The following is a 23,874-nucleotide window of genomic DNA, read 5'->3' as shown; positions in this document are numbered from 1 at the left end:
ATGAATCTGTGTAGTAATGACACATACTGGAGCTACAGTCATCGATGTTAGTCTGGCAGTTGACCCCACTGTATCCAGGCTGACACTCGCATCTGTAGCTGCCCACTGTGTTCCGACAATGACCTCCATTCTGACACGGGTTTTTCTTGCATTCGTCTACATCCTCTGTGCACTGGGCTCCTACACACATATATCAGACAGACACTCTTGAAATGTTTTGGATAGATTTTCATGAATTAAATCTACTACGGGGAATATCATGTGATCAGTGATCAAAGTAAAGGTGTTATATGTGGTTGTCTCTAAATCAAATATACTCTTGAGGAATGAAAACACACCCACACACAAACTCAAAGCACTTACCTTCCCATCCGCTGTGGCACAGGCAGGTATAGCTGGTGTAATCCAGGGATGGCTGACAAACCCCTCTTCTCTGACAGGGCTGAGAATCACAGGGGACTAACTTATCCACACAGTGTCTCCCTGAGAACAGAGCAGTACAGTCAGTTGTGGATAAATTATAGAGTGTTTTAATATTTATATGAATTAAAAAATGTATTAATAATTAGGGCTGGACGATTAATCGAAAAGAAATCGAAACCGAAATTCAGAACCTCTGAGGTAATTTTCCCATGTTGGTTATTTCGTTTTTTTAATCCTATTAATACTTTCCCCTTAAAAACATACTACCGCGTCGGCGCTATATGGATGTGTATGACCGTTGCGCTCGCATGTTTTGCAGCATCTTGCATGTAAGTGGGGTGTTAAACACAGCATTACACACAGTAACACGCAGTGCCGCTCATCAATGTCAGTTCCAAAACAGTGGATCAAGCAGAAGACCCCGGAGGCGGGGCAAGCACTGCAAACTTTTGTTTACAGTAGCAGGTTGACATAACACAACGGAGTAGGCATTCTGTGCTGCGTTTTTTTTCCATTCCTGAGCACTGCATCTCGCGTTTTTAGACACAAAGACGTGTTCTGTGTGAACAGCCAGTAAGAACCTAGAGTAAATACACATATAGAGTGTCAGGACAAGATCAATGAGATGGTGCCATGCTCTTTCTCTTAATCAGCAGTGTTCTATTTGCATACATTCATTATTTAAAACATTTGTTTACAGGAGATGCAAGTTATTATTTTCTACTTTTCACATTGCATTATTTAAAATAATAGCCTATTAATTTACAAGAGATACAAGTTATTTTCGACTTTTCACATGACAATATTTAAAATGTTGGCTATTTTGTTTGCAAGAGATCCTGGTTATTTTCTACTTTTGACATGGCAATATTCATTTATTTTTTTATTTTTTTTAGGAAACTTGCTTTTACAATAAAACTGAAATGTGATTTTTTTTCTTAAGACGTCAGAGATCTCAGTTCTAAGATTTCAGTTGTTCGAAATATTCAACAAATAACCATAAATAGTTTGTTTCCTTCAATTATTTTAAAATCACAAAGATAAGAAATGCACTCTTTTATTTAAAAAGAAAAATCCCACATTTAACTCTTTCCTCGCCATTGACGAGCTATCTCATCTTTTACAAGAAAACGCTTCCCCGCCAAAGACGAGTTTTTACGGCTTTTCGTGTTTTCACTGTTATACACTCAGGGGCGCTATTACACATCTTCTGAACGAGTACAAAAGCTCCCGAACAAAAACACACGTGAACAGGATGGAGAAACGAGTGATCTCTTATGTAAACAGATGCATATGGAAAAAAATGCATTCATCAGCAATAGACAGCATATAAATGAAAACTGCATAATGTTATGGAGTAAAATGTTGATCCAGGAAGTGATATATGTCTGAGCAAGCTTTGGAGGTGTTGATGGAAGCGATTTACTGGATTTATGCTTTGATAATCGTACTGAATATGATCCAGATATAGTTTTTGATAAAAATTCGATTTTCTCACCTTTTTGCTCAAAATTATGCATTTTTAAGAAACCTACATATATTTTTTTATAGTGTTGATAAAAAAAAGAATGCTTTAAGATAAAATAAAACCGTTTGTTTGTTTAAAAGTAGAGGCTCTGATCTTTGTTTTAGTGTATTGCATATTCAAATATTCATACAGCAAAATATACTGGAGGCCATCAAATTTTTGTGAAAATCATCTAAATCGCTGGCGGTGGCTGGCAACTTTTTTCCAAAATGCTGGTGGGGAAAGAGTTAATAGTGGAGTATTTTTTTCACTACAACCCTTTAATGAACTATGAGGGCAAAAAAATAAATAAATAAGTAAAAAATAATCATGAAATAAACGTTAAATAATCGTAATCGAGGTAAAGTGTTCAATTAATCGGTTTTGTCAGGTCAAATTTTAGGTCAAATCACCCAGCTCTATTAATAATTATAATATTATTGATATTGATTAACATTATTCATTTACTTATTAAAACGTATTAAGAATAATTAGCAGCACAACTGTTTTCAACACTGATAATGTTTCTTGAGCAGCAAATCGACACACAGAAAAAGATTTCTAAAGGATCATATGACTCTGAAGTCTGGAGTAGCGGCTGCTGAAAATTCAGCTTTGGCATCATAGGAATAAATTACATTTGAAAACATATTAAAACTGAAAATATATTTAATATTGTACAATATTATTGTTTATACTGTCTTTTAGAAACATTAAAATATCTTACGACGCCAAACTTTTGAAAAGTAGTGTAAATAATTATAATCTTATTATTACAGGGTTTCTACAGACATGAACAAGCTAAATTTAAGACTTTTTAAGACCTTTTTAATACCACCTCATTTGAAATTTAAGACCTAAACCTGTAATGGAAATACACATTATATTACATACATATATGCAATATTTAATGTGGAAAAAAACAATATCATCACTGTCATAAATTATATTTATTACCACGATATACAGTGAACTATTCATATCAACAGACAATATTCCATATAAAATATACCCACAATATTACAGCATCACCAATATATTTTCATCAGTGTTCTATCAACTTTTGCATACTTAAATCTGCATATTTTTATTTACCTCTATAAAGGCCTGTTTTTGAACCTTTTTAAATGTATGCATCATCTTTCATGTCAAGTTATTACAATTTATCAATTAATTCAATATATAGGCTACTATAGGGCTGTTACCAGTCAGATTAAATCATTTACACTGCACAATTACAGCTACAATAAATAATGTTATGATATTAATGTTTTAAATACATTTATGAATATACAATTAAGAAATGGTGGGGGATGCATAATTTTCAACATACTAAACCACCAGTAGGTGGCAGTAAGTCACTAAATGAGTGATTCATTCATTAAACCGATTCGTTCAGAACGCTGAATCATTCATTAACAAAACACAGCTGAGTGTTGCTTGAAGAATGTGCAAAACTTCTGCTGTGATTAGTGTGTAAAACTATTTTCGTTGGTGAAATAGAGCAAGACAGTAAATATTGTGTCTAAAATGTAAGTAACTTAATAACTACTCAACTACTTGTTTATTGAACAATGTAAGAATATTCAGCAAAATAGCCCCCTTGTCATCATGGTATGTTACTTAAGTTAACTATATCATGTTATTAATAAACTAACAATTTTGAATTTATACCTCCGTTTGTTTCTTCTGAGTTTCCTTATGTTTGTTGTTATGCTCATTTGTTTAGGCGTCTCTCACAAAGAGACACGCAGCCTCAACAGCACGACCATGATAACAGAAATACACTATCCATTATCGATCGCCGTTTACGTTATGTCATAAAATCAGAAGAATCGTTCTTGTGTTTCGATGCGTCACTGGTTTATTTTTTGTCACTTAAGTTTTAATCAGGCTATTTGTCCGGTCGGGCAAGTAAAAAAAAAAAAAAATGTTTAATTAGCTAGAAAGCTGGTAAGCTAGCTGCAGCTTGACCTGTATTTTTATCATTATTATCATTATTGAGAACATTAAACAAAAAATATATAGTTAAACCTGTATTCTGCTACTGCATTTCTGTCAGATGACGCAGTAACTACCGCGGGGGTAGAAAAAAAAATCTTCGGTCTGTCCAATGATTGTAAACATGTTCGTCAGACATTTTATCAGTAATGTGACCGAAAACATTTAAGACCCATCGAATCTGAATTTAAGACATTTTAAGACTTTTTAAGGCCTTATATTAGGAAAACATTATTTAAGACATTTTAAGACTTTTTAAGGACCCTGTATTACATGTTGGGACTGAAATATTTTAATTAAACTTATAAAATTTGACAACAAAAGTGCTGATTCTGGAATTAAAATCATTGTAAAACTGCACTGTAAATGTGTCACCTGTGTAAGGCAGAGTGCAGTGGCAGATGTAGCTGTTGACTCTATCCACACAGGTTCCCTGATTCATACAAGGGTTTGACTCGCATTCATTGATATTTATCTCACAGTTCAAACCTGAAAGAGAAAAAAGGGCAAATCAGAGAGTTGGGAATGGAATTGAACATCATTATTACTTTGTTTAGAAAGGCTAATGGATTACACGCCTTTACCTGCAAATCCACGGACACACACGCAGGTGTAGCCATTGAGATGGTCATTACAGGTTCCACCATTCTGGCACGGGTTGGACTGACACTCGTTCTTCTCTCTCTCACAGTTCTTACCCTCCCAGCCTGGCTTACATGCGCAAAGATACCTACAGAGACAGAAGATGAGACTAGTTGACATGAAAGAGATAACTGGCCATAGATGGTTTATACTAAGGCAAGTAAAATTACCTTTTACAGCAATGCTACAAATGCAACATGTATTTGCTATGTTAATCAATTTTACAGTTCTTCTATAGAATTAAATACTGCTTATTGATCGCTTTACAGATTATAACAGGAAATGGAAGTAGGTTGTGCGACTAATAATCAGTATCGGCCAATTTGACAGAAAGATAAAAGCTGTTCCTACCCATCCTGCTGCTCAATACACTCTCCATGCAGGCAGGGCATGGGGCTGCAATGGTCTGCACCTGAGTGACACAGAGGACCGTGAGTCCCAGTTGGACACAAACACTGAAACCCGTTCACTTTGTCCACACACGTCCCTCCACTCAGACACGGGTTCGAACTGCACTCATTTATCTCCTCATTGCATCGCTCCCCTGAGAAGAAAGAAAGTGTGGTTAATGAATAAGACTTGATTGAATGTTTTATAAAAGCAGTGCATTCATGTAATTGAAGTGATGCATTTTGTTGTTTTATTATTAAAGAAAAAAGCAGAAAAGAGCATGTAGAAAGTAATGTTAGTCTTCAAAATAGAAGCACAGCATTCATAAATTTACGCATTTAGGCTTACAAAAACAGAAAAAAGCATATATATATATATATATATATATATATATATATATCTATATCAAACTATTTACAAAGTACTTAGTTCTGATCATGATTCATGAATGAAGCACCTCTGCATGTGTGTATTTATGTATGTGCATGTGCATGAACAAACCTGTGTATCCAGGTTTGCACAAACATTTGTACTCATTAATTCCATCCTCACAGGTCCCGTGCTGGCAGGGATTACTGGCACAGTCATCATGGTTAATCTCACAGTTCACACCTATAACAAAGACAAATGACAAAATAGTCAATGGGGACACAAGCAGGTGAAATAAAACTGGTCTAATTTATACAGGAGCCTTTGAAAGGTCTCTAAAGAAGTCTGAGTAATGATTATATCTGTGTGTGTGTGTAGTAAGAGGAAGTTTCCAGCAGGAGAGTGTAGCGAGCTTTGTTTTGTTTGTTGGACAGTGTAACTGAGGCTACGTCCACACGAAGCCAGAGCTTTCCCTATCCGATCTTCCAACCCCCCCCTCTCAAGAAATATCTGCGTCCACACGAAACCACAAAACCGACACAAAACGATGTAGTATACATGCCAGACCAGTATGTGGCGCTGTAATTCTGCCACAGAGATACACTAAAAATGGAGAAGACTTGGACTATGCGCATAAACCTTGCGCGTGGTATACGAACATGGAACAATACATTTATTAATCTGTGTTAATGTTAGTTAATAAAAAGACAATCATTCAGTGTTTGTTCATGTTTTTGTTGCTGTTACGTGACGTAGCGGTGACTGACTAGGGGCGAGACGTGGGCTGATGACGTCATCGTTTCAGAAAATATATGGATTCGCTGTCCACACGAAAACGCAAGGGTGGCATTTTAAAATTTATCCACTCTGGGACCCGTTTTCTCTCCCAAAACGCTGGATCCGTGTGGACGAAACGCCTATACGATACAAAATTTATGCGTATACAGCTAAGCGCGTCTCCGTGTGGACGGGGCCTAAGAAAAACAGGATTTGTCTAACTCTTTTCGAATAACAGAGTCTGATGCACTTTGTAGACATACTCTAACACTTACCACCAAAGTTCACATATCACATACTTTACATAAAGATTAGCAAATAAAAATAGAGATCAGGCGCACATCTCAAATGTACAGTGACAATTCAGTCTAATTCTAAATGGTGGATAATAGTCATAATATACTAAATTAAGACCTTTGCTGTTATCATAGTTAGACTTCATTAAATGCTTCAAAGATGTTGTATATGGCCTCTTAAAAAGCCTTTGAGATGTAAAGATCAAGTGTGAGACTCACCTGAAGTGCCTGGCTGGCAATTGCATTGGTACATGTTGACCAGGTCAACACAGCGTCCTCTGTTTTGGCAGGGGTCACTCTGGCACTCGCGTATCTGCTCGCTGCAGATGGGGCCCATGTAACCTGGGTGACACTCGCATGTGAAGGTAGCAATTCCGTCTATACAATCGCCATGGTGACAGGGTTTGGGTTCACAGTCGTTAATGTTGTCCGTACACAATGTCCCTGTGAAACCTACAGAGACCAGCATATAAGACAAGGGATTAGTACAATGAGGTCAGTTCTCTGAGAACTTAGCAAATTAGTTTACAATGAAAAACACGTATATATTTTAATTATGCAGAAATTTGTTTTGTTAGTGGTTTTATCTGTCCCTCTGTTTTTGGTCGCAGTGAGGGATAGAGATTTTTATATGTTACCTTCAGCACATTCACACTCATAGCCGTTAGGACGATCGAGACACTTGGCCCCGTTATGGCACGGCGTGCTGGCACACTCGTCAATGTCAACTTGACACATTTCCCCAGTGAAACCTGTGGTCAAAACACACATATTCAGTATCTAATATAGCACATATGTATTAAGGTTGTTCACCCATACAACTATTTGCAGCAATGAAATGACAGCACGTTGTTCATTTTGACTGAGATTTGTTGATATTCGACGATATGACTGGGGGCCTTAACAAATTTGAGAAAAGTTGCAATTCAATGACTGAACTGGTAATTGTTCATGATATGATCCATGATATGATCCATTATGTACTGCGTATACATGCCAGACCAGTATGTGGCGCTGTAATTCTGCCACAGAGATACACTAAAAATGGAGAAGACTTGGACTATGCGCATAAACCTTGCGCGTGGTATACGAACATGGAACAATACATTTATTAATCTGTGTTAATGTTAGTTAATAAAAAGACAATCATTCAGTGTTTGTTCATGTTTTTGTTGCTGTTACGTGACGTAGCGGTGACTGACTAGGGGCGAGACGTGGGCTGATGACGTCATCGTTTCACACTAAAAATGGAGAAGACTTGGACTATGCGCATAAACCTTGCGCGTGGTATACGAACATGGAACAATACATTTATTAATCTGTGTTAATGTTAGTTAATAAAAAGACAATCATTCAGTGTTTGTTCATGTTTTTGTTGCTGTTACGTGACGTAGCGGTGACTGACTAGGGGCGAGACGTGGGCTGATGACGTCATCGTTTCAGAAAATATATGGATTCGCTGTCCACACGAAAACGCAAGGGTGGCATTTTAAAATTTATCCACTCTGGGACCCGTTTTCTCTCCCAAAACGCTGGATCCGTGTGGACGAAACGCCTATACGATACAAAATTTATGCGTATACAGCTAAGCGCGTCTCCGTGTGGACGGGGCCTAAGAAAAACAGGATTTGTCTAACTCTTTTCGAATAACAGAGTCTGATGCACTTTGTAGACATACTCTAACACTTACCACCAAAGTTCACATATCACATACTTTACATAAAGATTAGCAAATAAAAATAGAGATCAGGCGCACATCTCAAATGTACAGTGACAATTCAGTCTAATTCTAAATGGTGGATAATAGTCATAATATACTAAATTAAGACCTTTGCTGTTATCATAGTTAGACTTCATTAAATGCTTCAAAGATGTTGTATATGGCCTCTTAAAAAGCCTTTGAGATGTAAAGATCAAGTGTGAGACTCACCTGAAGTGCCTGGCTGGCAATTGCATTGGTACATGTTGACCAGGTCAACACAGCGTCCTCTGTTTTGGCAGGGGTCACTCTGGCACTCGCGTATCTGCTCGCTGCAGATGGGGCCCATGTAACCTGGGTGACACTCGCATGTGAAGGTAGCAATTCCGTCTATACAATCGCCATGGTGACAGGGTTTGGGTTCACAGTCGTTAATGTTGTCCGTACACAATGTCCCTGTGAAACCTACAGAGACCAGCATATAAGACAAGGGATTAGTACAATGAGGTCAGTTCTCTGAGAACTTAGCAAATTAGTTTACAATGAAAAACACGTATATATTTTAATTATGCAGAAATTTGTTTTGTTAGTGGTTTTATCTGTCCCTCTGTTTTTGGTCGCAGTGAGGGATAGAGATTTTTATATGTTACCTTCAGCACATTCACACTCATAGCCGTTAGGACGATCGAGACACTTGGCCCCGTTATGGCACGGCGTGCTGGCACACTCGTCAATGTCAACTTGACACATTTCCCCAGTGAAACCTGTGGTCAAAACACACATATTCAGTATCTAATATAGCACATATGTATTAAGGTTGTTCACCCATACAACTATTTGCAGCAATGAAATGACAGCACGTTGTTCATTTTGACTGAGATTTGTTGATATTCGACGATATGACTGGGGGCCTTAACAAATTTGAGAAAAGTTGCAATTCAATGACTGAACTGGTAATTGTTCATGATATGATCCATGATATGATCCATTATGTACTGCTGTAATTTATACAAAAATGTCCCCTCTAGAATGTTGATTTTTAGCAGAAACTAATTCCTTCAGTTCCCCAAATTAGGTGGATATCTTGTTTATACTGGTAATACACAGTATTTGTAGTCAGGTTTTTAAAAGCTATGGACAGCTCAACCACCCATTTGAGGGCCTTTTATTTTATCATTTATATAAATAATATTAATAATTATAGTAATACACACTATCGATCAAATGGTTGGTGATGGTAATATTTGTAATGCTTTTGAAAGAATGTGCACACTTACAGTATGTTCACCAAGGCTGCATTTATTTGATCAAAAATACAGTAAAAATAGTAATACTGTGAAATAACGGTTTTCTATTTTAATATATTTTAAAATGCAATTTATTGACGGCAAAGTTGAATTTTCAACAGTCAAATAGTTGTACTCCTTAATATTTAGGAATGTAAATAACATTAAAAATACATTAAAATAATCCAAATGATTATCACTTTATCTGATTAGCTTAAACAAACATGCAATCATGACAAACTGAAATCATATTATTTATTTTATTATTTTTCACCCTCAATAACTATTATTTTTATTGAAGAACATGCAGTTCTTGAAACTTCTGGAATCACAAAATGAATCATGGCAAATTAACTATATCAACACTCCTAGTTTCTGGTTAAACTGTTACAAAAAAAAAAACAGGCAGCTTTGTCATAATTACAGCAGAAATACCAGAGGATCCCATAAATCTTATATATGGGGGCATTCAAATATTGTGCTGTAAAAAGTGGGCTATTAAGAGTCAAAAAACTTTACTGCACCAGTGATTGTACTCACCTTGAGGACACTCGCAGACAAACCGGCTGACCTGGTCTAGACATCTACCGTTATTGAGACAAGGCGAGCTGGCACACTCATTAATGTCAATCTCACAGTGCAATCCCTCAAAGCCTATGGTTGAAAACACACACATATGAGGACATGGAGCCAAAACCGTGTCATCATGCTCCTCATTACAGTGTGTGTGAGTGTGTAAGTACCTGGCATACAGATGCAGGTGTAATCTCCTATCTGGTCCAAACAGGTGGCGTCATTTTGGCAGGGGTTAGAACCACATTCGTTGATGTCCTGCTCACAGCGTGGACCGGTGTAACCTGGAGCACAGTTACAGGTGAACGAGCCCTCTGTGTTCTTACAAGAACCACCGTGCTCACACGGGTTTGGCCCTGAGGTGTTAAAAAAGAGGCTTAGAAAGTTTTAGGCAAGATATGAAATGCATAAAAAAAACACTGTAATGTGTGTGCAGGGAAAGATGAATATAAATACAGAGACACACTGAGAAACACAGACAGACAAAAGTCCTGCAAACTGTCTCACCGATGACACACTCGTCGATATCCTCGGCACACGTGCTGCCCTTGTATCCTGAGGGGCAGTTACAGTTGAACTTGCCATTGACGGGGTTCGTGTCACATTGAGCTCCCATCTTGCACGGGTTACTGGTGCAGGCATCATCAATGTGACACAGCAAACCTTGAAAACAGAAAGAATCACTACTGTTACTACAACTGATCTGAGATGGTTTTATATTGTAGTATGAAAAAACATTATTTTATAGATGCATTATTTCACTGTAAAAACTTGTTGTCTATGTTGTTGAGACTTGGTCCAAGAGTAATTTTTTAGGCCTTGTGGTTGTTTTTACTGACCAGTCTTGCCGGGAGGGCAGCTGCAAACGAAGGAAGCCACGCGGTCGATGCAAGTGGAGCCGGGGGTGCAGGGCTCAGCTGCGCAGTCATCAATGTTTTCAGAGCAGTCAGGGCCGCTCCAGCCGTTCACACATACACAGTTGTAGCCGTTGCGCGTGTTACTGCACGTGCCTCCGTTCTGACAGGTGTTGGGCTGCAGTCTGCATTCATCCACGTCATCGGTGCAAAACTGACCTGCAAACAAAAGGGTGACAATTTCAAAAGGACAATTTAAAGGAGGTTTGACAGAAGGTTTCTAGCACTGAGAAGTCTACATTGAAAGGAATTGCAAAAAAGGCCATTCAGCTTGTCAAATTTAGCATTTAATCAGTGAATACACATAAATCAGTTTGACTGAATCATTAAAAATAACTATTTTTTTGTGAATCAAGGGCTGCATGATTTAACCCAAAAATCAAATAGTGATTATTTTGATATTTAATTTAATTAAAAATATTATTTTTATTTTGTTAAAATATAAATATTTAACATAGCAAAAAATAAATATACTACTATTGCAAAAATACAATTGTACTCTAAAATTAAATAATCCAGCATTGATTTATGATTTATCTGAATCATTAAAAATAACAAGTTCCAAAAATGATTTGCTATTTTAATGATTTTGCTAAAAATGAATTAGTATCTGTGAGTCATCTCAACTAGCGGAAAAGAGAACAAGAGGAAGCAAACACACACACATACACACACATAGTATATAAAGCCGTTTTCATACCAGTCCATTCAGGTGGGCACTGGCAGTTGTAAGTGTTCACTCCATCCATGCAAGTGGCTCCATTCTGACAGCGGTGATTCGGACAATCATCAATGTTCACCTCACAGTTTGTTCCATTAAAACCTGATTACAGGAAAATCAGAGAGAAAATTTCCTGAACAACTCACTCTCAATCCCAGGTATCGGTAACACAAAGGTGCTGTCTCTCTTTGGCATTATTAAACGTAATTACTCAACTTTAAGGCACGAACAGACATTTCTCACGGCTCGTATTCACTGCCTGAGGTGAGAGAGGAGTTTTGGCCTGTTGCTGTATTTTGCCAGTACAGCACTCTTTAAACGCTAAACTGATAAAGTTAAGGTCTCACTGTGTGTTTTAGTCTCAAACAAATCCAGATACAACCAGCAAATTATTCAGTGAAGAAACATGACTGTTTTATTTTGTTAATAAATAAGCTATTTATTATATTTGGTATCACATTTATATCACAATATTCCCCAAATTATAGTTGATAAAAATAGACAGTCACAACAAACACAAAAAAGTTTGACTGTAACTACACTTAACCATTATTAGCCAAAAGTGTCTAGTCAAGTTCTACTGTATTTTCTCTATACATGTGAAGTGACTGGAACACCCATTTCCTATGCAGTGACATTTAGCATTTCTGCAACAGATGTTGTTTTAACCGATTTATGACCCACTCCTACTTGTGCTGTGGTAAAATCTCATCAGACATTGGTCTGTCTGGCTCAGGTCCAAGTGAGTGCTGGCATAATCATTGGGTGAGCTGTGGCATGCCTGACTAACGTGTTTCAGTTGCATCTGAACAAATATTGCTTCTGTTCGAATTCTGCTTTTTTTTGCTATGATAAAAATAGATTTCTATTTCCTCTCCTAGGGAACTAACCTGGCAGGCAGTGGCATATATAAGTTGTGTCTGTCATCTGCCGGCAGGTTCCACCATTGAGGCAGGGGGATGGAAAGCAGGGCACGTAATCCGTCTCACAGTGGAGGCCGGTAAAGCTGGGTTGGCAGTTACATCGATATGAGCCTGGGATATTCAGACACACGCCTTCGTTCTTGCACAGAGACGAGGAGAAGGCACACTCATCTGTGTCATTGAGACAATGGGGGCCATGATAACCAGGAGGACAGTTACAAGAGAATTCACGATTGGGCAGAGCATGGCAGATACCACCGTTGGCACACGGGCTGGACAGACATGTGTCCTCTTGCTCACAATGCTGACCTGAGGAGTAAATGTCAACCGTAGAACAAAAACAATAACAAAACAGTCATTATGTGAGATTAATAACTTACTGAAATAGAGTTTTTTTGTGCAAAAGGGACAAACAGAGATGCGAAGTGAGAGAGAGATTTGACCTGTCCATCCACGGGCACACTGGCATTTGTATTGGTCATTGGGGAGGAGTGAGCACTTCCCACCATTGGTGCAAGGGTTGTTGGGGAAGCACGTGGAGTTTTTCTGGATCTCGCAGCGCTGGCCTGTGAAACCCAGAGGACACACACAGCTGGGGCTTCCAGGTACACTGGCTACACTCACAGTGCATTCTCCTCCATTCAGACAATATCCCACGTAACACGGGTCCTTGTGCTGACAGTACTCGCCTAAGAAACCAGGAGCACACCTAAAACACAGAAATGGCAAAATATTATTGATTTAAGGTCAAATTCATTTGTTTTGAGATGAGTCATGCAACATAACAGGAAACAGTATTTTATCACATATGTATGGTGCAAAAATCTTGCTCAAGAATCTTGCCTCATCAACATAGCATCCATCGCAACTACAAAAATTTAAATGTGGAACTGAATTATAATTGAAACATTTCAACCACATAGAAATAAACAACCACTGTCATTTGCTCATTTGCATAACTGTTGATGTAAAATCATTACAGACTGCTGAAAGAGGCCTGTAGCAAAAAAAAGAGAAACGATAGCTGCAAATTTTCATTAAGTTCAGTGTTTGCATTTTCCAATTTATTTTAATGCAGTTATATATAAAATGTTACTATGAGCGCAATCCTAACAAATTACCAAACCCAGCAGTATTTATATGTAATTATATATTTTTTTACAGGGCTCTAAACTCATTCTTCCCACTGGTCACTCTTTTGCGACTAACTTTCTCAGTTGGTCGCACAAGCACATAATTTGGTCGCAATGTGTGTTTTTTTTTTTTTGCTACAACATGGGATTAATCAATGCATGCTGATGAATTTTTATCATAGTTTATAGTTATATGGTAACGAACATTCAACATGTTCTTATTTGTGATTTAAATTTTGTGAACTGGAATTCTTCTTTTGCGGTGTTATAAGCCCGGCTTCATGCGCTTTCACTTTCACTTCCGAATTCGCGATCTTGATGTCTTACAAGAAAAGATAATTGTCTGTTTTGCTCATATCTATACACCTTTCACTTTTAAAGACTAAAACAAAAGATGGATTCATTGTACAACACAACAAGAAACAAGAAGCACAACAACAAGAAAACAGTAGGCTACAATTTAGGCATGGGCCGGTATGAGATTTTGACGGTATGATAACCTTAAGCAAAAATATCACGATTTCACGGTATCACGGTATTGTTGTTACAGCTCTAAAATGTGTTCATTTTAAATGTCTGGGTAAAAAAAAAAAAAAAAAAAACCTGAACACAATATATTTTGAGCAACATACAGAATATTTGGAACAGTAGTATCTGTTTATTTTTTATTTGATTTGTTTCTGAAATGTGGGCTGCCCTGCAACTTTTGATGTGGATGGTTAATTTGCTGCTAGAGCTACTGCTGCCCTAAAAAGAAGACAAATAAAGACTGACATCTTTATTTAACCTAAATCTGTAATTACAGTTGTTTAATTTTTGTTATATAATTCATTTACATATCATTTATTGATTGAACGCCTTTATTGTCATTGTATTTTTCTGTATACAACGAAATTAGGAGCACTACTCCTGACTGGTGTTAGAAAAACAAACATATAGCTATACTATAAGACTGTACAGTACAATTTTACAAGTAAATACAACAAGTGACTGATATTCCTGATATTCATATTGAGCAATCTGAGTAAAGTGACCATTTATAGTATTGCACGTTGGCCTTCACCTTGATATGCACATTAAGTTTATACAAAAGTACAATTAAATGGAATGAGTAACTGTGGTGATTTAGTGACTAGAGATAGTATTGCACATTGACATATAGTGTATATTATTGCACATATATTATTGCACCTTTACTGCAGATATAGTGTTCACATTTAGTAACCAGATATGGTATTTCACCATGACATACTATTTAGTGCATTGTTTGAAGTTCTGATAAATAAATTGTTCAGACAGTGGTATTGCAGATTGACATACTGCATATTGTACAATATTGTATATTGCATGTTGTATAGCAGCAATATAGACAGAAGAGATTTGAGTGAAATAAGTGACTGTAGTTAAAAGAATAACGTGGTTGGAATAGTATTTTGGCATTAGTGCATTTTATGAGTTTAAAGTCCTGATAGCAACTGGGAAGAAACTGTTCTGTAAGCGAGTGGTTTTTGCTCTTAAGGATCTGTACCGCCTGCCTGAGGGCAGAAGATTAAACAGGTGGTGTCCTGGATGGGATGTGTCCTTGATGATGTTTTTGGCCCTTGAGAGATAATGGGAGCGAGCAATGCTTTCCAGGGAGGGTAGTGAGCAGCCCATGATTTTTTGGGCTGTGTTGATTATTCTTTGGAGGGCTTTCTTGTCTGCTGCAGTGCAACTGGAGTACCACACTGAAATGCAGTACACTAACACACTCTCTATGGTAGAGCGGTAAAAGGTAACCAGCAGCTTACACTCTATGTTGTTCTTCCTAAGCACTCTGAGGAAGTGCAGCCGTTGCTGTGCCTTTTTGATCGTTGCAGAGGTGTTAGCAGACCAAGACATGTCGTTGGATATGTGTACTCCCAGGAATTTGAAGGTGCGGACCCTTTCAACACAGTCCCCATTGATGTAGAGTGGGGCTGGCTCAGTATGGCGCCTCCAGAAGTCCAGATTGAGCTCTTTTGTCTTAGAGGTGTTCAGGGACAAGTTGTTTTCAGAGCACCACTCCTCTAGTTTCTGGACTTCATCTCTGTATGCTGATTTATCATCTCCTGAGATCATTTTATATCATTTATTTATACAATTTCATATATATAATTTGATTTAATAATAACCCAATTTGAAGCAAAAACAGAATGTTCAGCTTTGTGAAATTATACTAAATGCCTGAACGAAACAAACAGCAGGAGCTCTGAATGAGACGCAGAGACAGCAGGAGGCGCTGATACAGCGTTTCCTTGGTTATCGCAGTAAACAAAGCAGAGCTGTGCTGAAACACTGCTTTAATGTGAATTATACGAGATGAAAAGAAAATACCATCTAAACGTTTCTGAAGACAGTCAGTTCCCCTCAGAAACACATTCATATAAACCCCCAAATCAATATTTAGGATTTTCTTCCTACAGTATTTTTCTCTGTGCGTCCGTCTTCAACGTCTCTGGCCTGTGTTAACGGGCGTTTACAGACTTCATATTTTCACATAAATGACATTTGGAAAATGATATGCATTGCAACGCAGTTTGTGCAAGTCCAGAACAGAGATCGGCTGCAATAAAACTGCAATAAACGGCCGGTTGGCGATCACGTAAATTCCAGAGGAAGCTCCTTCGGCCATCATGCACACACGTGACTGACCGCTCGCTCACACCAAGAGGAGGGGGAGGGGCGTGTTACTCTCTACCACACTGCACTCAACCTGAGGGATTCCTACACGTTCAGTCTTTGAGGAGACATGAAAAACAGCGCATACCGCAGGAACAGTATAACGGAAAATATTAGCAGTTTTGAAACCGCAACATTTTCAAATCGCGGTATACCTTGAAACCAGTAATCGGCCCATGCCTACTACAATCACAAACTATCTTGCATAACGTTTATGAACAAAAACGGGTAAGATGAGGCACGGCAAAGGCCTACACCACATGCTGTATTAGGCTATATACCGACTAATAAATTACAGAATGTTTAGCAAACACTGAGGAATCAAATCAATTTAAAAAAAGAAAGAAAGCCTCCATAGCGTAACGTGAGGTAATCAGCAAAGATAACAAGCTTTTCAAAACGAAAACAAAAAGAAAAGTAAAGCTAAACTGGCTGTCGGTGACAGTGCTTGCATGTTTTTTCCCACAAGAATATCAGCATGTTCACCTTCTCTGGTTTAAGAAACAGTCTTTTACTTTACTTTAGCTTGTAAATATAGACTGTAAATATATAATATATATATTTATATGTAATTATAAATATATATTATATATACATTATTTTAGCAAAATTGAGCCATATAACCCAATATTAACTTCTTATTTACTGAACTGTTGTATAAAATTTGTACATTTCCACTCATGGTATTCGGACATAAATAGCACTCGTGTGATATTGCTCTCGCTGCTCATGTGATATTGCTTATCGTGTGATATATATATATATATATATGAGACAAAAAAAAGCATTTTTTGCCCCAATATCTTCCATTTTAGGGCATAAATGCATTTATAGAGTTGTTGCCCTGCATCGTATTTGTCAACAGTCAACTGTATGCAAAGCAAGATGACGTACAGGTCGGGGGGCGGTGCCAGTGCATTATTTTTCATAACTAATTAAGTTAACGCATTAAACTGACAGCCCTAATATATATATATATATATATATATATATTTATTTATTTTAAAATATTAAAATATTAAAAAATGTTCACCTTCAAAATGTATTTATGCTTGCAAATGCTGCTTCACGTTGTCTTTCAAAGCTCTTGAGAAGCCCCATGGGATGTGATGCCACAATGAGGACAGAATGAGGGCAAAGGTAGATGTTAAACCATACATCAGTGTGACAGTGTACAGTGATTTGTCATGAGACAGTGGAGCATTTCTCATCCACCTCCTCACTGCAGCTCTCCAGAGATTTCAGCACATGACTAGCGCTCACAAAGAGGAAATTACATGATTGCAAAATAAGATTGAGGGGGAAAAACCCCTGTCTGTCCTTCTGTCTTGTTCTCTCTATCCATGCAACCCCCACCCTCTCTCTCTCTCTCTCTCTCTGACCTTTTTAGTTTTTGCTAATGTTTAACTGTCATGGTCCAGTGAAGTCATAGATATAGACTTCCCAAAAAGTGTTTGAATGAGAAAGAATAATGAAAGAAAGTGAATAATGTTCTTATTAACATTAAATCAACTTAGTTTCAGTGCCATGTAAAGTGTTTTTTGTGTGCGACACACTGCGGCCTGCTGCCATGCAGGTGCCGGCCTCCCAGAGGACGGTCAGGTAACACAGATGAGGGATAAAAAAAGCCCATTTGACAATGTTTGTGTGTGTGTGTGTGTGTGTGTGTGTGTGTGTGCGTAGTCGCGCCCGTATGACTGCATACACACCTACTTGAGTTTCCAAACAACCCGTTTCCCAAAGTGTGTCTCTTAAGATTATACACAGAACACACGCATACAAACTGTTGCAGCTGAAATCTTGGCTCAAGATCAGTCATTTCGACCACACACGGTCCAAACTTAAATAACGGTGGGTGATATGAGAAAATGTGCAGGTCATAACTGTTTAAATATCACTGTATTTTTTATAATTTTTTATCAAAATGATTTTGATTACATGAAAATGGTTTATTTTACTTCTAACACTCATCTACAGAAGAGTCTATTTGTTATCCTTCATGCATTTTATTCCACCCTTCCCATTTTGTGTATTTGTAACCCTGCATTCTCCACAATAAAATAGGGTGCAAGAATAGCATAAGCTTGCATCCTGCATCTGGTCACACTGCACAACCGTGATTTAGCTCTCTTTTCCAGCTCTGTGTGTGTGTGTGTGTGTGTGTGTGTTTGTTTGTTTGTTTGTGCTTTGGGCAAGTATACACCCACAGCGACCTTCTGGTCACGAGATCACAGCAGTGCTGACACTCAAACAACAACAAACACACTTAAACCCGGCACAAGCAAACAGCCTTTCAGACAGTTGTGTCACTTTATACTATTCAAAGACAAGGAGGGATTTTCGCTTATCTCTCTTTTGATTTCACCAGGGAAAAGTTCAGTCACCATCCAAGGTTTGCAGGTATTACAGCCCTGTTTTTTGCGCTTTTGTGACTTTATTTATGACTGCCTTTGTGATTTATATAAACATTCACAGTCTGCAAATCTAAAAAGCAAACCTCGACAAAATAATGACTCCAGCAGCTAAACTCATCTATAGGTTTCTTTGTTATCCTTCATGCATTTTTCTCTCTCCCTTCCTCCATCTCCCCCTTGTTCTCGCTCTTTCTCCTGAGGTGTCAGATTTCTACAGATGGTTCATATTAGCACCCCTCTCTCTCTGGCTCACTGACCTCTTGTCCCATCCATGGGGCCTGGGGTGATTGGGTGGGGGAAAACTCTTTCTAGTTCATATTTTTACGAGGCACCTCATCAACTCACTCACTTCTTCATGCAAAAAACGTCACCTTAGATTTTGTCCCCCACCCCCAAGGTACTGAGATTATCTAATCTGAACCAGTCGAGTGTCGAGTGGGCTTCACCATGAGTGGGCGAAATTGAGCATTTCTCATCAGAGCATCACACACAAAAGGTAACTAAAAATGCTCCTTTCCATCCTTGCTCTCTTCTTTCTTGAGGAAAAGAGCCAGCCGTATTTATAGAAGCAGGCAGCCCTCCTCTACATCCTTTGCTTTCTCTAATTTACGCTAAAAAGCCCAACGACTGCAGGAAAAACAGAGGGAAAAAGAACAGAGGCAGGGGGAGGGGTGCAAAATGAAAAGAGTAACACAGACAGGGAGGGCTGAACCACAGAGAAAGAAAGAAAGAAAGAAAGAAAGAAAGAAAGAAAGAAAGAAAGAAAGAAAGAAAGAAAGAAAGAAAGAAAGAACAAGTAAAAGTATAAAGCAAGTTTTGTTTCTCTTTCTCCCTTTTTTGACAAGAAACAAGAAAAGAGGAGGACAGAAGGAAGGCAGGGTGGAGTAGACAGAAGTGCTGTGGTGAGACTGAGCGTGGAAAGAAAGAAAGAAAGAAAGAAAGAAAGAAAGAAAGAAAGAAAGAAAGAAAGAAAGAAAGAAAGAAAGAAAGAAAGAAAGAAAGAAAGAAAGAAAGAAAGAAAGAAAGAAAGAACAAGTAAAAGTATAAAGCAAGTTTTGTTTCTCTTTCTCCCTTTTTTGACAAGAAACAAGAAAAGAGGAGGACAGAAGGAAGGCAGGGTGGAGTAGACAGAAGTGCTGTGGTGAGACTGAGCGTGACTACGAGTGCATATGTGCTATAAATCTGATCTGAAAACAGCATGTCTCACTGAAGGGAGGGTTCTCTGCTCTTTATATACTCCTCCTTAATATACTCTTCCTCCCTCGCTCTTTCTTTTCCTGCTCTCTTCTATGGTCTCTTTCTTTTCACTTCACTCGATTACTGTACCATTTTCGTCTGTGCTTTGATGAAAAGCTTTATTATGCTAGTGTAAAGTCTGAGCTCCAAACTTTGATGGCAACTGTTGAGCTTTCTTTCCACCATACAACAAGCACAAATTTTGTCAAACATCCCATCTGATTTGTAGGGATATTATAGCGTAAACAGCTATAATGTCAAATTCTGTAAATTCTGGATTAATAGAAAATCATATTCAACAACAAAAAGAAAAATATTGATATTGCACACACACACACACAAAAAGCATTTACAGCATGTCCTCACTTAGGTCAGCTAGCTAAATGTGTGTGTGGGGGTGTTTGAGTAAATCATGGTCTCTGCTTGCCACACTTCACACACAGCTGAGTTGTTGAATTTAGCTTGAGTGCTATACAGAATTTCCTGAAGAACCTTCACTCTCTCTCTCTCTTTTTTTTTCTGTTTCTCTTTTATGACTAGAGTTTCTGGTTGGCAGACGCTCTTCCTGAGGCCATCACACTTTGAATGTGACTTTGAAACAAATCAGCCCAGCCTGTAGGCACACAAAGAGACAGGAGACAGAGAGAGGTGAAAGAAGGACAGGGATGAAAGGAGGGTAAAAAAAACCCCAGAACAATACAGCATGTTAAGTGAAGGGATGATATAGCTCAAAGATTAAAAAAGAGAGAGATGAAGTAACACTGAAAAAAGAAGCCAAAAAAAAGGTCGTAAAGGAACACAGGGCTCTGAGAGAAGAGAGAGATGATTGACAGAGAGAGGTATTGACAGGGTAATCTCTCTCTCTACCTCTCTCACCAGCAGGCAGACACATCTCCGATTTCACCCTCTTGAGCACTAAAAGACGTCTCCGTACTGCTCTCCTCTCCCTGCAGGCACATTCTACCTGTCAGATCAAACAAACGCCAAGCTGACTCCACTCTCCCTTCCGACCGAGAGGGGAAGGAATGGCTGAAGGGAGGGGGGAAGGAAGTGAGGGGTACAAAATTAATAAGTTTGCACCCCTCACGCAGGCCAAGACAAAGAGATCTTGTTTGATGTAAAAAAAGGAAAATAAGATTCTGGGCAGAGAGAGGTAGTGAGCACAGGTATTCAAGGCAGTCTCACTTTTGCTCTCAAAACACACACACACACACACACACACTGCCAACTATTCTCTTACTGCTAACTCTCTCTGGCTCAGATAAGCACAGATCCATTTGCAAGTTGCAAAATCCTTGACTTCTGTCAGGCCTAGAATTGTGCTGCTTTGTTTTAGGTAGGGATGTGCAAAAATGCACTACCACTGAAAAAAAATAGGGGTTAATAAAAAAGTCTATTATGCTGCACCAAGGCTATATTTATGTCATATAAAATGCAAAAAAACAGTAATACTGTTAAATACTGTTACATTTTGAAAATATGTTTTTATTGTAACATATTTTAAAATGTAATTTATTCCTGTGTTGGCACAGCTGAATTTTCAGCAGTCTTGAAACTGACTTACTCCAGCCTTCAGTGTCACATGATCCTTCAGAAATCATTATAATATGCTGATTTTATTTTCAAGAAACGTATCTTATTAGTAATGTTGTAAACTAATATTTTTGGTGGAAACCAACTTTTTTTCAGGGCTGTTTTAAAGAACTAAAATAATATTTTTTTTGTCATGTATGATCAATTCAATAACTTTTTGCTGAATAAAGGTATTATAAACATATTCATTTCTTTAAAAAAAATTCTGACCTCAAATGGTTAATCAATTAGTTGGGGGATTGTCTGAACCATCAACTTAACAAAAAAAATTTAAATTCACTGTACAGTCGTGGCCAAAAGTATTGGCAGTGACATACATTTTGTGTTTTGCAAAATTTGCATCTTAAGCTGTTGTGGTGTTCATTCACATTGTTTCTAGATTATGTTACTGCCAATACTTGTAGAAACAATGTGAATGAACACCACAACAGTTTAAGTAGCAAATTTAGCAAAAAAATAAATTTGTGTCATACACTGCCAATACTTATGGCCATGACTGTAAGGGACCCCTTATTAAAAAAAATTAAGTAATCACTATAAATAAGTGAAAAACTTAAGACTCCAATAAAACTTCTTCAGTCTGCCATTGGTCAAATAAACACATGTGAATGGAAAATAAAGAAAAACATACAGATGTGATGCAATGACCAAAGATGTGTCTTGCCAACGGTTAAAGACCTACACAAATATTTGGAGTCTGCTTAAAAATGCAGTGCTCGTAAAGCAAGACGCTACACATCACGGCCTTTCTTGCCAGTCCAACAAATAAATAGGGGTGCTCCGATTGATCGGCTACCGATCACAATTGGCCGATAATCGCTTTGGGATGATTGATTGGCGATCTCTAAAAAGGCTGATCTCATAAAACCGATCTAAAGCTGATGACTCGCCTGCCGTGAGAGGTTTGGCTCGACATGCAGCGGCAGCGTCTCAGTCTTTGTCCGGCGTGGGTGAAATAATTATAATGCTTTAGGCGAGGTACAGTTCATATTTCTTCATTAAAAAACTTCTAAAGTAATTTGAAAAAGTTTCTGTGAGACATAATTTCACAAACAGCGTGAATCACAGCGCATGCTCTCTTTCTCTCTCAAAATGCAAATGGCTTCAAATCACATCGCGTCTGCACTATAAGTGAGCTGCACGCTGCACAGTTGACAGGAATTGTCACTTGCATTTTTGAAGCAGTGTCGCATCGTCACTAAAGTTTATAAATTGCTTTTTTTTTTTATTCTTGCCAGTGTTTAAACCATTCAACGCTCGCGTGCTCTCCTGGAGACCGTGCACTCACGCACACTCACAGCGCACACACATAATGCCAGGTTTACATTACTTTGTTTGCAGTGGGTATGTGGTGCGTATTTTTTCCAAGCTCATGTTACCGATTAAAGCGTTCACACTGCACACACGGTTGCTGTCCGTAATCAGCGGTGCATCTGCAGCAGTGCAGAGATCGTTAAAATAAAAATAAAATAAAAATCTTTGTCATTATTTTATCTTTGTTATTACAAAATAAGAACAAAGATATACATTACAAATACACATAATATACAAATAAAACAAATAGTGCTTTATTTTTCAGGTACAGCATTTAGCAGTAGCATTCAAGAAATTGAATGAACAAATATTAAAATAAAACACTATATACACTATATACATCAATTATACTTTTTTAAAAGCAACTGACTGATGATAAGTAGAGCCCGACCGATATGGGTTTTTTGGGGCCAATACCGATACCGATATTAGGGAGTTAAAAAAGGCCGGTACCGATATATCGGCCAATATTCTTTGTGTATATTATAGTACAGTACCAGTCAAAAGTTTGGACACTTTCCCATTCATGTGTCCAAACATTTGACTGGTACTATATATAGAATATAGTATATACATAAACAGAATATACAGTATATACATAAACACATTTTTTGCAATGATCACTCAAATGTGGTGATCAAACACTTATAATGCATTTAACAATTTAACAATAAACTTGCGATGAGTGCGATGCACAAAGTAACGGGGTGTTAGTTGTAACACACGTGGTTTGAATATTTATTTTACCATAGTAACATTTAAATTCTTGCTTAAGTAAATTTTTTATCTCAGTTTTTATTATTCATTTAAAATTAGACAAATCTGCTATTATTTTGATCTCCAATCTGTTATTTATCAGTTCAGACAGTTTTTTACTGCTTTGATTACTAGCAGAAGACACTAACTACTTTTAAATTCCAGTTGCGCAGATGGGGCACGTTGTAACACTGCGTTACAATGTGC

At 37.8% G+C, this 23,874-nt stretch overlaps 1 protein-coding gene across 1 annotated transcript in view; it reads right to left on the bottom strand.

Moving 5' to 3' along the window:
* Positions 1–23,874, bottom strand: part of LOC107585864 (neurogenic locus notch homolog protein 2-like) — a 59,885-nt gene that overhangs the window by 12,791 nt on the left and 23,220 nt on the right. The window contains exons 3-17 of the mRNA XM_016273031.1: positions 12,965–13,230; positions 12,489–12,830; positions 11,578–11,700; positions 10,803–11,036; positions 10,471–10,626; positions 10,134–10,319; positions 9,931–10,044; positions 8,755–8,868; positions 8,336–8,569; positions 5,465–5,575; positions 4,925–5,117; positions 4,516–4,661; positions 4,307–4,420; positions 364–483; positions 28–180 (exon numbers count right to left, since the gene is read on the bottom strand). Coding sequence (XP_016128517.1) covers positions 28–180; positions 364–483; positions 4,307–4,420; positions 4,516–4,661; positions 4,925–5,117; positions 5,465–5,575; positions 8,336–8,569; positions 8,755–8,868; positions 9,931–10,044; positions 10,134–10,319; positions 10,471–10,626; positions 10,803–11,036; positions 11,578–11,700; positions 12,489–12,830; positions 12,965–13,230 — 2,606 coding nt within the window. The remainder of the gene's footprint in view (positions 1–27; positions 181–363; positions 484–4,306; positions 4,421–4,515; positions 4,662–4,924; positions 5,118–5,464; positions 5,576–8,335; positions 8,570–8,754; positions 8,869–9,930; positions 10,045–10,133; positions 10,320–10,470; positions 10,627–10,802; positions 11,037–11,577; positions 11,701–12,488; positions 12,831–12,964; positions 13,231–23,874) is intronic.

This window comes from Sinocyclocheilus grahami, unplaced genomic scaffold, assembly GCF_001515645.1.
Source record: "Sinocyclocheilus grahami isolate Dianchi unplaced genomic scaffold, SAMN03320097.WGS_v1.1 scaffold75.1, whole genome shotgun sequence".
Lineage (NCBI taxonomy): Eukaryota > Metazoa > Chordata > Actinopteri > Cypriniformes > Cyprinidae > Sinocyclocheilus > Sinocyclocheilus grahami.
Note: the sequence above shows the minus strand (reverse complement) of the source record. Positions and strands in the feature narration are given on the sequence as shown.